Source organism: Notechis scutatus, chromosome 1, assembly GCF_049901735.1.
Source record: "Notechis scutatus isolate UNSWTSFEM ecotype Mainland chromosome 1, rNotScu1.2, whole genome shotgun sequence".
In the NCBI taxonomy this organism is placed as follows: Eukaryota; Metazoa; Chordata; class Lepidosauria; order Squamata; family Elapidae; genus Notechis; species Notechis scutatus.
Genome location: NC_142009.1, coordinates 271,188,781 through 271,203,872, shown reverse-complemented (window position 1 = coordinate 271,203,872; position 15,092 = coordinate 271,188,781). Strand labels below are relative to the sequence as shown.

The 15,092-nt window shown below is 39.9% G+C and overlaps 2 protein-coding genes across 2 annotated transcripts; one reads left to right on the top strand and one right to left on the bottom strand.

Moving 5' to 3' along the window:
* Positions 1-110: 110 nt before the first annotated feature.
* On the bottom strand, positions 111-1,293 carry LOC148133373 (uncharacterized). The gene has a single exon (XM_087951572.1). It carries the CDS (start codon positions 1,197-1,199, stop codon positions 453-455), a length of 747 nt encoding a protein of 248 aa, XP_087807698.1. The 5' UTR covers positions 1,200-1,293; the 3' UTR covers positions 111-452.
* Positions 1,278-14,136, top strand: ATP6V1D (ATPase H+ transporting V1 subunit D). Its single transcript, XM_026671159.2, has 9 exons — positions 1,278-1,484; positions 3,953-4,070; positions 4,436-4,515; positions 5,822-5,889; positions 6,403-6,447; positions 6,945-7,048; positions 8,378-8,444; positions 11,468-11,546; positions 13,602-14,136. The coding sequence occupies exons 1-9, from the start codon at positions 1,444-1,446 to the stop codon at positions 13,738-13,740; spliced, it is 741 nt and encodes a 246-aa protein (XP_026526944.1). The 5' UTR covers positions 1,278-1,443; the 3' UTR covers positions 13,741-14,136.
* Positions 14,137-15,092: the final 956 nt, after the last annotated feature.

Genomic DNA, 15,092 nt, shown 5'->3' with positions numbered 1-15,092 from the left:
AGACACCGGCTTCCAGATCCACAATTACTTTTAAATCATGACACATGAAAAAAGGGGTTCTTCTCGTTGGTCACTCAGTCTTAAGAAGGGGGCGCTCTACTCTTCTTCCATGCGGCCCACAGTGGCTTTTCCGCAGCCTGACTTTATTTATTTATTTGATTTGTCAATCGCTTACAAGATAATAGGTATAAGTATAAACACAGTTACGAATACATGAAATGGATACATATAAGAAAAATAAAAAGAATCAATAGAACAGGGACGTTGGCACGTTGGTGCGCTTATTTATTATTTATCATTATTCTTTCCTCAGAATCAAAAGTCTTTGTGTTTCCCGCTTTTTCTCCCCGAAATTCCAGCTAGGCGTCGAGTCCGACCCATTTCCTTATCCTCGCCTGCCTCATAAGTTCGTTCTCCACCCACTTTTTTTTTTAAATCGAAGTAGAGACCTCTTAAAAGGGAGTTCTGGGAGTCCCCCCACTTGATGCTTTGTCAGGTAACTCTGGATAGAGAGCTGTGACTGGCGGCGCGCTGGGTGCGGCCATTGGTGCTTCAGGAGTGTAGACAGCAGATCTTAAGTCAATTTTTTCAGAAATCTTTTCAAGAGTAACACCTTGCTTAGAAACCACTTTTTCCAGATCACCAAACTTAGCTGTGAAGGTATCAACAATCTTTCCGACAGCAACAATGTTGGAGTTGACTTTGACTATATCTCCGATAACTTCTGTCACGTCGGGTTGAGTTTTCATAAACGCCGTGAGACTGTCCATCTTCTTGTCCAATGCCTCTACAACTCCTTTAAGGGACATGATATGATTTGAGAGCTCAGAAACTTCATTCTGAAGTGATTTTGGAGGTGGTTCGTTGGGCTCAATCACTTTTTCGGACAATTCCTCGGTCGGCGGCAGCTCCTTGCCGGTCACTGTTGATGGGTCCGGGATTGTTTCCACGTCCGGCATTGCCACTGCATGCACGGGTCTTTCTACGCTCGTTGCCAGTGGGTCCTGTTGAGGAGCAGTCGGCTTGTCCCTTACTGAGGGGGCCTGTCCCTTACTCAGGAGGTCAGTTTTTTCGGTCCCCTCTTGGCTCTTATCTTCGCCATGACCAGGTCTGTCGGGTCCACGTCCGAGAGTTGTTCCAGACTGGACATTAAGTCTTCTTAACAGTTCAACTAAGCAGAGAACCTTGTCTGAATTCATCGAGTATGTTTTCCTAATGAGGTTGTTTCCTTTAGCTCTATGTTACTAACGGGGCGGCCCCGTTCGCGTGAACCACGCGCCGAGTCGCGAGGAGAAAGGGGGCGGGGCCTAACCGCGGGAAGCCGAATTGGAGGGCTTGGTGCCCTTGGTAACCGGAGGGAGTCACGTGATCGGGCTGCTGAGCCGAGGGAGAGGAAGTTAAGCGGTCCGGTGGGCTCGGACTTGGCAGGTCGATCTTGGCAGGATGTCGGGCAAGGACAGGATCGAAGTCTTCCCTTCGCGGATGTGAGTTGCCCTCCTCTTCTGCCCGCTCTGGACGAGGATGGATGGGCGCGGGGTGGGTGGGGGCGGTCGGTCGTGCAGGGCAGCGGGCTTCTTGAGCTCAGCCTGATGCGGGGTTCACGAATTTCCCCCCTCCCTCGAACCCACTTCCTCCTGGTTGTGTGTTTTTTTGGGGGTGGGGGGGCGCTCTGGTTTTTTTTTTTTTTTTTTTGCCTGCCAGTCGAGGGGGAAGGGAATTTGGCTGGGACGTGGCTGGGTTCGCTGGGCTTTGGTTACAAAGAACTGGCCGGGTGGCAATTCGTTTGGGCTGTTTAAGGCTGAACTAAATAAAAGTGGGTTTGGGAGGGAGAAATAAGTGGTGGTGAGAAATAAGACACGCAACGTCCTGCATCAAAAGTCCAGCATAGTCCAGCTATTGGGAGCTGTGGGGGAGCTGGATCTCTGCAGAAAGAGGGTAAATAGTGATTTTTGGAGAGAGTCAGTCCTTGGAAGAATATTATTTCTGGTAGTTCTTCCCGACACTTCTCTTCCCCCCCCCCAGTTAGGAGCAAGCGGAAAAAACAGGTTAAAGAAAATGAAGAAGTGAATCGTTCTGTCATAAGAATAAATGCTTTGTCGTATAGTCGTGCAGACGACTTTGTAGGGAACAGGCTTGTCATTGAATGTGCACGTTTCATGGCAAGGGCATTGGTTGAAAGGACCGGATTCGGCGTTACTTCCTTTCTAATGTGCGAGATATAGGAATAAAGAATGGCCTTGCCAGAAATGTTAGGCATGGGGGATAAATCTCAAAAGTAGGACTCAAAAATCTGTCCATAATAGTTGGCATGATGATAATAATTATGAAGTTTTTTAAAAAACCCATCCTAATGCTATATAGTGGTGTCTGCCTTTGTCATCATTTCAAGGCAATGGTTAACCCAATGTATCTAAAAATAAAAGTCCACAGATTATGTTTATAGATTGCATTTCTTCTATTTCTAATGCACACAAAAAAGATTTGACAGATACTTTGTGGGGATTTCATGTAGTCCACTTCTCTTGTGTTCTAGACATCAATTCCAATAATTTTATCGGTGCAAATGCCCAGAGTAAGTGAGCACCAAGGCCTTGCAATATGATATTTTGTACATCTTGGTTTGTATAATCGTATTGATTTTAATGGGTTCATTTGTGCTTTAAATGCAATGGTTGAATACTAACTTCAAACTTTCCTAAACAATAAATGTATTTTAATAATCATGTTGGGATTGCTAACTCTGATCAGAATTGTTTCTTAACTCTGCTTCTCAAGGGTTTTTATATACTCAGTATTGTTAAATATTCTCCCAATTTTTGTATGATACTGTCCACCAAATTAGATGACTCAGAGTCAGATATGTAGGTAATCTTTCAATATTTCTGTTGATTATATTCTTGGTAGTGTGTCTATACTGGTAATAGAATCATATCTATTTTTTAATAGAACTTTTGATCTTTCAAGTTCTGAGCCATGTCTATAAGTAAATATTCCTATTGGCATAAATCTTGCATAGATCAGCCACACACAGTACATTTATAGGGCAGACTAGTGGATGACACTGTTGATGGCAAACAGAATGATGTTGAAATGCACACACAAAATCTTGTTCTAGCTAGTAAGTGAATCAGTCTGCTAAGTAGGCAGTGGCAGAAACTAGCTGGTACAAGAATATGAAACTTCTGTTTTGCCTTCTTTTAAAAGGTACACTTCTGTTCTTGAACTTCCTTTCAACTTATTAAAATTCTGAAAAGAAACTACATAAACTCTCCTTGGACATTACTTATGCTCACCCAGTTATAGTTTACTGTTAGGGTACTAATTTTTCCTTCATTCAATAGATTTAGGTGCAGACAATTGGTAAACTGGTGATAGTTTGAATTCATTTGGAAACTTGAAGCATGTGGAAAACCAGTAGAGTGTTTAATCTTTAGGCGATTGGGGAAGTATGGAAGCCCAGTTGTTGCATGTGACTTATTATATACTAATTTCCAAGAACAAATTTCACCATGTATTATATTGCCATTCTTAGTTTCTTGAACTATAAATGATTTAGTTCTTATTTGCCTTACTCTGAATGATAGTAAAGAAATAATGCCAAATATATCTTTGCTCAGAAATATATTCGCATGATGGAAAGATCCTTCCTATTCTGAAAATTCTCCTGTTGGCACTTCTTTTTTATAGCCTCCTTAGATTAGAAAAGAATTTTCCACTATTGTTAATTTGGAGTTTATTCCCTTGTAAATATTTTGGGATTGTAGATTAAGACTGCAATTCCATGCTTGCTTTGCCAGGTATGCTTAATAGTGTATTTGTTTTAAGCTGTCCCCAGGCCTGTGTTCTAAATGCACCCTCAATTTCTATGTGCTAAAGAAGACTGTGGTTTATTTTCAGAATCATCCATCTCATGTGATAAAATAAAAGGCCTCACTTTTTCTGATTTTGATAGGGCTCAGACTATAATGAAAGCCCGTTTGAAAGGAGCCCAGACTGGTCGAAACCTCTTGAAAAAAAAATCAGATGCATTGACTTTACGATTCCGGCAGATTTTGAAGAAAATTATTGAGGTAAGGAGTTTTGTTTTGCTTTATTCTTAAACTTATACTTAATATTATTATTAATAATAAGTCTTGGTGGTGCAGTGGTTAGAGTGCAGTACTACTTCTGCTGACTGACTGCAATTTGGCAGTTCAAATCCCATCAGGCTCAAGGTTGACTCAGCCTTCCATCCTGCTGAGGTGGGTAAAATGAGGACCCAGATTGTTGGGGGCAATACGCTGAGTCTGTAAACCGCTTAGAGAGGGCTGTAAAGCACTGTGAAGCAGTATGTAAGTCTAAGTGCTGTTTCTATTGCGATTAAAATTTTTTGTTCTTTTATCATTGTACTTTTTATGTTGAGTTCACAAGCTCTTCTTTTCTGTTCTGCTTGCAGACTAAGATGTTGATGGGTGAAGTGATGAGAGAAGCTGCTTTTTCCCTTGCTGAAGCAAAGTTCACAGCTGGAGATTTTAGGTGAAACTAATAAACTTGGGTGAAGGAAGTCCATGTGAGATGCCAGCCCTATCCTATGGAGATTTTCAGTTATCCAGGTCATGGTTATCCCAAAGGTGCTTTTTCAAGAGGCAACTGGACTTTCTGGTTTGTTTGTTTTTCAGGCGTTTTGCTTCTCAGGGAAATGAGAAAGCAAAATGTCTTCAGAGTAAAACCAGGAAGAAAAACCCTTGAAAAAGCACTTTTGGGATGCCTGCCCTATCTAGAAAAATGAATCCATGAATTTTGGCATTTGTAAATGAAATTATGAGGGAGAAGAACATTCTGTAGCAGACGCTTTAAGAAAGAATGAAATAAGCACACTCGTCAGAAGATTTATTTCAGAATAGGATTTAACATAAGTGGGGAAAAAGAAAAACAGTGAGGAATTTGAATTTGTGAAAAGTATTGGCTAGCGGAATAGGCTACTGAGCTTTTTGTGGCTATTTTCCAACAAGGTGGGCAACTTTTTACTCCTGGGGCTGCAGAGTTTTCCAGACAATGATTCAGATTTCCTACATGCAGCATGTTTATGTATTCAAATATTTATACACAAATGCTGCTTAAGCCTATATATGTGTCATATTTTCTTACCTTATTCCGAGCTTCCACTGTATTACTGCAGATTGTTAACAGCAGGAAATAATTGATTGCAAGAATCAGTTATTTGATTCCTGGCTATTAATGGGGATTGGAAATAGTGTTCTGCTTCCTGCTGAGCTATAGGAACATTAGCAGGATTTCCATGGCTCTGGGACCATATTTTCTGTGGTTGAGAGCTTTATGTTGTTCATCCATGCTTTAAAACACATACTGCAAACATGATGAACTGATAATCATGGTTTGCTGTGGTCACCATCTTGAAAATTAAGTTCACCCATATTACCGTGAAAAAAAAGTTTATAGAAATCCATTTTACAAATGGAAGTGTGTTGATTTTACAGGTTAGATCATTCTGTCATTTTTGTTATAAAAAATACCACCAAATCCTTAAACATTTCTGCAGTTTTCACCATTAATTTTGTTTTTAGTATGTGAAAAAGCTACACTTGTGACTGTTGATCTTTTCTAGATTTTATGTGAATTAGCTTCATCAATAAGAAATAATCATTGAGTAACAAGACATGAATTTTTGTCAGATATGCTAGCATTAAGTTCTCCGTTTTTAAAGTTCTACATATTACCGGTTTTGTTAATTAAAACTGATATGGTGAAAATCTTTTCGCGAATAATTTTCAAGCACCTTTATGGAAGGTCTGTGTAAATTAAAATTTCTTTTTTTCTGCAGTACTACTGTGATTCAGAATGTGAACAAAGCTCAAGTCAAGATCAGAGCTAAAAGAGACAATGTGGCAGGTGAGTCTTATATAAGACTGTTTCTCAAGCTTTGTGGATTTCAGTTTCCAAAATTCTCCAACTGGGATTGGAGTTGAAGTCCACATAGCTTCAAAATGCTGAGATTAAAAAACAGTGTCCTAGATCACGATGTCCAATCATTCTAAGCACAATTAAAAATGCTGGCTTGTAATTTTGGGAGTTGGAAGTCCACATGAGTTAAACTTGCTGAAGCTGAGAAACACTGGCTAAATTAGGGGTGTCAAACGCGTGGCATCATGTGGTCACATGATGTATCGCAACTTTCCCCCGCTTAGCTAAAATGGGTGGGTGTGGCCAGCATGTGACACATCTGGTCTGCGGGCCGCAAATTTGACACTCCTGGGTTAAATGCTCACCGCAGGCCATCACTGGGCCAAGTGATTGTATCTCCTATAGAATTCAGTTTGGACTCACTAGAGAGAATTGGATGATGACTGGAATGGAAGTTGGGAAATGTATAATTTTTACAATCTGTTGTGTGACTTTTTACAGGTGTGACATTGCCAGTTTTTGAGCATTACCAAGAAGGAGGGGATAGTAAGTTTGTATATATTTTTTTGGTGTGTTAAGTGTATCAATAAACTGTACTAAAATTTCTGATTCTTATGGCATCGTTTACTAAATAACAATTATCTGAGGTTTTACAAATTTCTTTGTAAGGAAAAAGTTTATTTAGTTTTTATATAACCAAGGAGATTTTAAGTGCTGAGGAAGGTAAACAAGTGAAAGGAATCCTGATCATTGGTAATTTCCCAGAAGAGTCAATATCAAAGTTTATTTGATTATATTTCGCTTATTGATTTATTATAGTTCTTATGCCACTTGCTTACCAAATTCTAAATTTATTAGAATTTAGTAACAATTCTTTAGAAAGAATGGCTTGCTAAATTTATTATATTATTGCTAGCAAGGAAGATGAGTCAATTGGCACCTTCCCCTCCATATAATTAATCTCTTTCTCTAATGTCTTCTTTTGGCTTAAAAGTTTATTGAAACTTGAATGAATTAGCTAATCATCTAAATGTATTGTTTAGGTTATGAGCTGACTGGTTTAGCCAGAGGTGGTGAACAGCTGGCCAAGCTGAAAAGGAACTATGCCAAAGCAGTAGAACTCCTTGTAGAATTAGCTTCCCTTCAGGTAGGTGGAGACAGAATGCTGTCAAAAAGACATTGGAAATCTTCACTTGGTGGATGATCACTCAAGGGATTATAGTACTTCCAACTATTTTCATTAGGGTCTTGTTTAGTATTTTTAAGTGTATCTAATAGTTCTTTCTAAGTTAAATTTGAAAAAGAAGCCACGTGCAATATCCCAGTTAAAATGGCAATGTTTTAATGTTGTTGGTTGGGAATTTCATTGGTGCTGATAATAGTAAATGGCTTTAACCGAACAAGGAAAACAGATCGCAACATTTAGGCTTGCTTTTCAAAACACTGCCTATCTGACCACTGCACATAGTTCATCATCTTTTGAGTCCTAGCATATGTGCTCACACTCCGCCTCCCCAACCGGGCAGGCGAGATGGGACAGTGATGTGCCTTCCGCTCAGAGGCCTCAGGATCCCACCTCAGCTGGCACGGCCCTTCACTGAGCCCCAGGGATTTCGTCTGCAGCCTCCCGTGAGCGCCAGTTATCCTGAGGGAAACTTTGGAGGAAACCAGCTACTAGATGGTTTGATTAGTCTTTTACCCCTATATCCAGGTCGGATGACCAATTTGCATGTCAGAACCGCTACGGACCTCCACCAGAGTTTCCTCTGGCTTTGCCCTGCCCAGGCATAGTTCATTGCACAAATTACAAATTTGTTGTATCCGGCTTCTTGCTATATTGCCTTGTCTTTGAAACGAGCCTGTAACTGTATCTATTTTGGGGATGCATAAGACTCTTCCTGAGATCTGGTAAGAGCACTCTATAGGCCATTCTGTATGCATATTTGAGTAGAGATACACATTGCATAATCTCTTCTCCAAGCCTTTATAAAGCTATGAACTACAGATGAGTAGGCAAATCTAGATTTTTCATAATCTGACTCCCTGGTCATTCTAGTTGAAGGCTCAGGGATTAGAAGATTGGATTGTGCAAACGTTCTAAGCCCACACTTCTGTACCATTTAGATATCATTGATAAGGGTTTTGGGGAAAGGAGAGACTTTCTGTATGATGTCATTTGATACCAGTCCCTTAATTTAAAGAAATGTACTTGGAGCCCGTTTCGTTTAAATGTGAATTTAAACAAACGGGCTCCAAGTAAACAGAATCATTCTCATCTTTGTATGTGAAATGCCAGGTGAGTGACTATGTTGGTATTGTACCAGTTCATTTTGGTCTTATTTAGTAAAGAATTTTTCAGGTTTTTTTTTTAGGGACATGCCTTTGGTTTGTTTGGAACTAAATTTCTGAAAGCCAATCTATCATCTTTAATCCTGATAATACCTTATTTTACACTCCATCTCATTTGCTTCTATAGACTTCATTTGTTACTCTGGATGAAGCAATCAAGATAACAAACAGGCGTGTGAATGCTATTGAACATGGTAAGTAAAACATGATAATGTGGAAAGCTTTCTAATTCAGTCTGCCTTTGGATTATGGATTTCCTGTCTGGCCGCTCACAGAGGGTCAGATTAGGTAATCATACCTCTTCAGCCCTTATTCTTAACACTGGTACGCCATAGGGTTGCGTGTTGAGTCCCTTACTCTATACTCTTTATGTGCATGACTGCATTCCCACTGATGCTAGTAATACTATTGCTAAATTTGCAGAGGATACAACAGTGGTGGGACTTATCTCCTGGGGGGATGAGTCTGCCTATCGAGATGAGGTGGACTGGTTGCTTTCGTGGTGTGGAGACAATAACTTGGTCCTTAACACCAATAAGACCAAGGAGCTTATAGTGGACTATAGAAGGAACAGATCAGACATCCAGCCCTTGCTTATCAATGGAGACTGAGTGGAGCAAGTGGCCAGTTTTAAGTTTCTGGGTGTTACCCTAAAAGAGGACCTGACCTGGGGTGCCCACATTGCAGCCCTGGTCAAAAGGGCCCAGCAGAGATTATACTACCTGAGACTTCTCAGAAAACAACAACTGAATGAAAAACTGCTGGTGACCTACTGCTGCACCATAGAGAGCTTTTTAACATACTGCACCTCTGTATGGTTTGCCAATTGCAGAGTGGCAGATAGGAAAGCACTCCAGAGGGTTAATGTCATTGGCCAGAAGAGCATTGGTTGCCCTCTCCCCTCTTTGGAAGAGCTTTATAGCTCCCGCTGCCTTAAGAAAGTTCAAAACATTCTGAAAGATCCATCTCATCCTGGGAACACTTTTTTTTAACTATTACCATCTGGCAGACGGTACAGAATAATAAAAACAAGGACAAATAGGCTGAAAAACGGCTTCTATCCCAAGACAGTAGCTCTTTTGAATTCTGCTGTATAGTGCAGTGTTGGTGTGGTGTCGGGGGTTTCCGGTTCAATGTGTGAAGGGTGAAGGATGTGTGTGTTTATTTTCATGGTCATGATGTGCACTGAAGATGGTGTTTGATTTCATTGTACGAGGTGCAATGACAATAAAGTAAACTAAAACTAAGCTGTGGGTCATTTCTGTGCTTGTTGCACAACTGGTATCTACTCACCCTCTGAATCATGTGACAGGCCTTGTTCCCTGATATGTGTCATAGTTTCAAGAGTTTTAACATTTGAAGATTTTCCAAGTTTGCCATTAGAGGAGGATTATAATCCAAAGAAATAATCTCCCTAACACCTGCTTCTTTACATGGCAGTTCAGGATATGTTTCAAACCAGTTTTTTTTCTTCCAGTAATGCCCCTGATTTAACTCTTTTTGCCTTTCATTTCAAGCAAGATGCCACATTTTAATGCAGTTTATTTATTTTCTATTCAGTGCTACTTCTTAATAGCTATAAGTCTCTAGTCCCCAAAATCTGTGCAACTGTGTCCAGTCTAGATCTGCATCACAAATAATCCTTGAAAACCTTAAATTCGTCCCTTAAAGCCTCTGCAAACATCACTTTAATAATTATAGTTCTATGTGAATAGAAATAAATTATTTTATATATGTGGAATAGGTTTGTTAAAATTACTTTCAATTACATGTAAATTAATTGTTCTTTGTCCTGGTTCTACTTGTTTTGGAGAGATGGAATTTGTTACCCTGAGATTAAACTCAAGTGTTATACTTGTGCCCCCAAAAAGGCTTGTATACCCAGTTTAAATAAAACTTTGACCTGCCCATGATCATACTTGATACCTAAGAAGTAGAATATTCAAATGTATATTGCATTTGATTGGTGAAGCTTGAAAGTTATTTTATTATCCTGCTAAATTATTTCACAACAAGACTAACGGCATTTCTCTTTGCCCTGTATCACACTGGCTAGTAATTTATGTCTCACACTGCAGAAGGCTCAGATGACTATTTTGTTATGTTTCAAATTATAATATCTCATACTACCATTAATGCACTATGGATTGAGTGTTTTATTTTAGCGCTGAGTTACCCATGTAGCTATATAAATACTATAGCTTTACTGGTATAAAGGCTGCCTACGATCAAGTTCTGTTACATTGTGTTAAAAACCCCACTTCCTCTATATGTCTAACAACTGAATATATGCATGGCTGTTCTCCTTTGCCGGAATATCTGCATTTCTCCATGGCTCTCTTCTTTTTTAGGTTTGAACTGCCTGGATAACCACAGCATCTCTCACCAGTTCAGGGGTGGGAGAGGAACAAAAGTAGTTGCTGGGTACTATCATGGGGGAGACACGAACCCCTTTAAAACAAAATCAATCTAAACGAATTAAATCAGAAATGGAGAAGATTCACAATCGCCTGACACAGCATATAATAAGTTGATGTAACTTGGATGATATCCCTTAAGGGCTTAGGACTATGCTATGCAAAACTTTTAAGTTGGGGAGTGCTAAGGGATCCAAGAAACCTCAAAGGCTGAATCACTTTCCAAAGTATCCACCTAAATGGCAAACAAATGCTTGTAATGCTGATAAAGGGAATACAAAACATGTTGACAGAAGAAGGAATTTCCATACAGGTAGTCCTCAACTTATGATGGCAAAGGAGCCCAGAATTTCAGTCCTAAGTTGTGGTTGTTACTGGACTTAATTCTACAACTGTTTTTACAATGGCCATAAAGTGAGTCACCATAATCATAATCATGAATAATGTGCTCGATATGTAAATAGTGTGATCATTAAACAAATTCATTCTTCCAAATGGGCATTGTTTGCTGGAAACTGGCAAAAAATGCTAGAAACTGCCAAAATATCTTCCCCACAGGTTACTGTAAAGTGGCTGTGAATATGAGCCAAGTGCCTGCAATGCAGTCAGTCACCATGGGAGGCAGCAGTTGCAATTTCAAGGATGGGTCATTAGTAGCTTTTTTGAAATCCGCCATAACTTTGAACTGTTAAGGGACTGATTGTAAGTCGAAGATGACCTGTTTAAGATTTCAGCTCCCACATAGCACAAGCTCTTCTTTTAAAATTGTGTGGGATAGTAACAACTACCTTTTTATACAGTGATTATTCCTAGAATTGAACGCACACTGTCTTACATCATAACCGAGTTGGATGAGCGAGAACGGGAGGAGTTTTACAGGTGAGCCAGCAAGTTAGATATTAAGTATTTTGAATCTAGAAATATTGTTGGCTTTCTGATGCAAAGTGCAGAAGATGAAAGATGCCTGCCTTAAAAATCCCGTAGAAGTCAGTGTTTTATCATCTTTACCCTCCAATTTTTGGCAACAGTTAACCTTGTGTAGTAGTTTGGAGTGAAAGTAAGATGGTCAAAGTCACTAACTGAGCTGTGATGGGTGAGATGGATTTGAACCTGGGTCTCCTCACTCCTCATCCAGTACCTTAGACCAGCAGTCACCAACTGGTGGGCTACGGGTGGTCCACAAGAAAATTTTGATGGTCTGCAGAGAAATGTCATCCCCCAGAGCACCCCCCAAAACAATTAATCCAGGCTGTGCAGGAACACAAGGCTGCGCCGCCCACATGGTCTGCCCTTTTCGCCCACTCACTCCTTACTTCACAAACTTGCCTGCTAAGTTGCTATTTTTCCTTTTTCTGACAATCAGCTGTTCTGCTGTGCCGGGAGATTTAGATTAGCTAGGAAGCAGGAAATGGTTGGATTTCTTTCTTTCTAGCTAATCTGTAGATCTTTGGCTCTGCTTTTGAGCAAAGCTGAACCTTCCTTAGGACTGAAGCAGTGCAGACTTAGCTAGCCGATGGCAGGAACACAGATCTCTAAGTGAATCTGTGATTCTGTGAGCAACTCAATCTGACTGACTGCTCTGCCTGATTTTGGGTAAAAATTGCTCCTTTTTTATAAAAAAAAATCAATATTTACATACATGGTGTGTTGTGAGTTAATTTTGTGAGTTTGCTAGCAAATTTTATGAGTTTGCTTGCTAGCAAATTTTATGTGACAGGTTCAGCTAGCCAATGGCAGAAAGGTAGATCTTTGAATGAATCTGTGATTCTGTGAGCAACTCAATCTGCCTGCCTGCTTTGCCTGATTTTGGGTAAAGGTTGCTCTTTTTTTATAAAAAAATCAATATATAATATTTACATACAAGCCATGCCCAGCCAATCACCAAGCCACACCCACAAATTAGGCTGTGCCCACAGAACTGGTTAAGAAATTTGAATCCCACCCCTGGCCTCTGTATTTGTGTGTGTGTGAGAGAGGGAGAGAGAGAGGTTAGGATCTCTCTCTCTCTTTCTCTCACCAACATCAGCAAGCCACCATCAATGAAAATTCATATTAGTGGTCCCTGGGATTTAAAATTATGAGTTTGGTGGTCCCTGAGATCCAAAAGGTTGGCGGTCCCTGCCTTACACATTACACCACATTGGCCACCTGAATACTTGTTGGGAGGCTAAAGGGTGTTCTGTGAGGTAGTTTAATTTCAAAGTAAGGCTTTGTGGTCATGAAGTTGCTACATATACTAGCTGTCCTTGAAAGCTGAGGTTGCTTCAGCAAAACTTAGTATAGGAAACTAGGTTTTAAGATCAAGTCCTTTTTTTTTGACACATGTAAGGGATTAGTCACACTCCATAATTGGGGCACCATTAGTGACAGGGCCCTACTGGACCCTTGGGAAGACAAGAAACCGACCTCCTGGAAGTTCCGTTAGGCCATGCCCACCCAGCAACTGGGCAGTGAACCGGTTGCTGGGATTTTTGAATCCCACTCTTGCCTACTCCTAACTACATTGTAAACCAAAATCTGGAGCACAGCCTTTCCAAGTGATTTTAGGGCACACTTTAGATCAGAGGTGGTGTTCATCAGGTTCTGACCCAGTTCTGGAGAACTGGTAGTGGAAATTTTGAGTAGTTCGGAGAACCAGCAACTACCACCTCTGACTGGATATTTTACAGTTTTCTTCCCCTGCCATGCCCACCAAGCCACCCCCACAGAACTGGTAGTAAAAAAAAATTGAATCCCACCACTGCTTTAGATGGTATATAGCACGGGTGTCAAACTCAGTGTCATATTGCCATCATGTGACATAGTGATATTTTTTCCTATCCTTTCTATAAATGGGGAGGGAGGGGAATTTGGATAATATTGTTCTTATCTTGCATTTCCATTCTAAAAGGATGAATAACAAAATCACTAAAGTTGATCTCATATGCCTCCCAGATTAAAGAAGATCCAAGAAAAGAAAAAGATACTGAAGGAGAAAAATGAGAAAGTGCAAGAATTACGGAAGGCTGCTGGAGCGCAAGAACCTGCTAATTTGCTTGCAGAAGAAAAAGATGAGGATCTTCTCTTTGAATAGCTACGGATATAAAGTTGTGACTGAAATCTAAAAGCTGTGCAACTCTGTGGACCTTATTTATGAAGTTCTTTCTTTGATGTATTAGCTTAAATATTGCACTCCAGACCTATACACGGAATGTTCTTATTGTGGAAAATTGCTGTTTACTTAATTACTTGCATGAAGCAGGATCATTTCTATTTCCTATCTGTCTTCGTTCCTTTGGTATAGGTATGGTTTCCCTGTGTATTGCCAAATTCTTGTAATAATAATTTTTATTCATGGTCACAGGTAAAAATTAGTGAGCATTTCAGAAATTCAGAACTTGGAATTATGTTTTTTTCTTTCCTAAAAAAGAAACACTTTAAATTGTATCTCAATTGTACTGTAAAATCAATAAAAATATGGCTAAACGAAGGCTATAGGTGTTTGTCAAATCTCCTTTACATGAATGATTCTTAAGAGTATGGTCCTAAAAGTCCCTTAGGTGGTTTGCCATTGCCACCCCTCATTCACCAGCCAGAAACCAATGGCTGCTTCAGCCTCACTTCCCTGAATGGGATGCTAGTTGTCTTCTTTGGTGTCATGCAACTCTTGACTTACAGCTAAAACAGTATCACCCCACTTAATGGAAAGACTTAAGTGATCACCATTACAACAGTCCAGAACAGATTAATTGGAGTAAACGGGATTACCAAAAATAATTTGTTTGCTCTTATTGAAAGCAATGTGATTGCATTGGCGACCTGTTACAGTTATCTCTTGGAATTCCTTCCTCTCCAATCTATTATACAAGGGAGATGGGAAGAAAAAAAGTGATTTTAGTAGACAATCTTTTTCCTTGAGCCCCTTCCCTATCAGAGGATAGAGATTGGAGATAAAGAAATTTCAAGATATTGTCAGCTAGATGCCTGTTGCAGGCTGCAGTATAAGTACACTTGCTTTTGATGAGTACAAGATGTAAGCAGGTATTGGAGCATTCCAAAGGGGGGGGGGGGGGGTGATTAAGAGTTAAACAAAAGCTGAAGGTGTGAAACTGAGTAGTCTCATGTCTTTCCAGTGGAAAGCAGTGTCATGATTTCCCACTCAGCTGAAGTCCCAATTAGGGAGGAGTGTTTGTATGTGTGCTGATATCAGACTGACTAGTGGAAAATCCTATCTCTATGTCTGTTCTGCCTATGCTTTATTCTTGGATACACATCAGTAACCAGTCTGTGAAATATATCTATATCAGAAGAGAAGCAATGGAGGAAAATGCAAGAAGGGTAACAAACATTGAACAATTTAAAGAAACAAGAGTCTTGATTGAAAATAAATAACTGTATGGGACAAACAGAAATGTGAACGCTTGCTAACCCCCCTCCCTTCTAAAG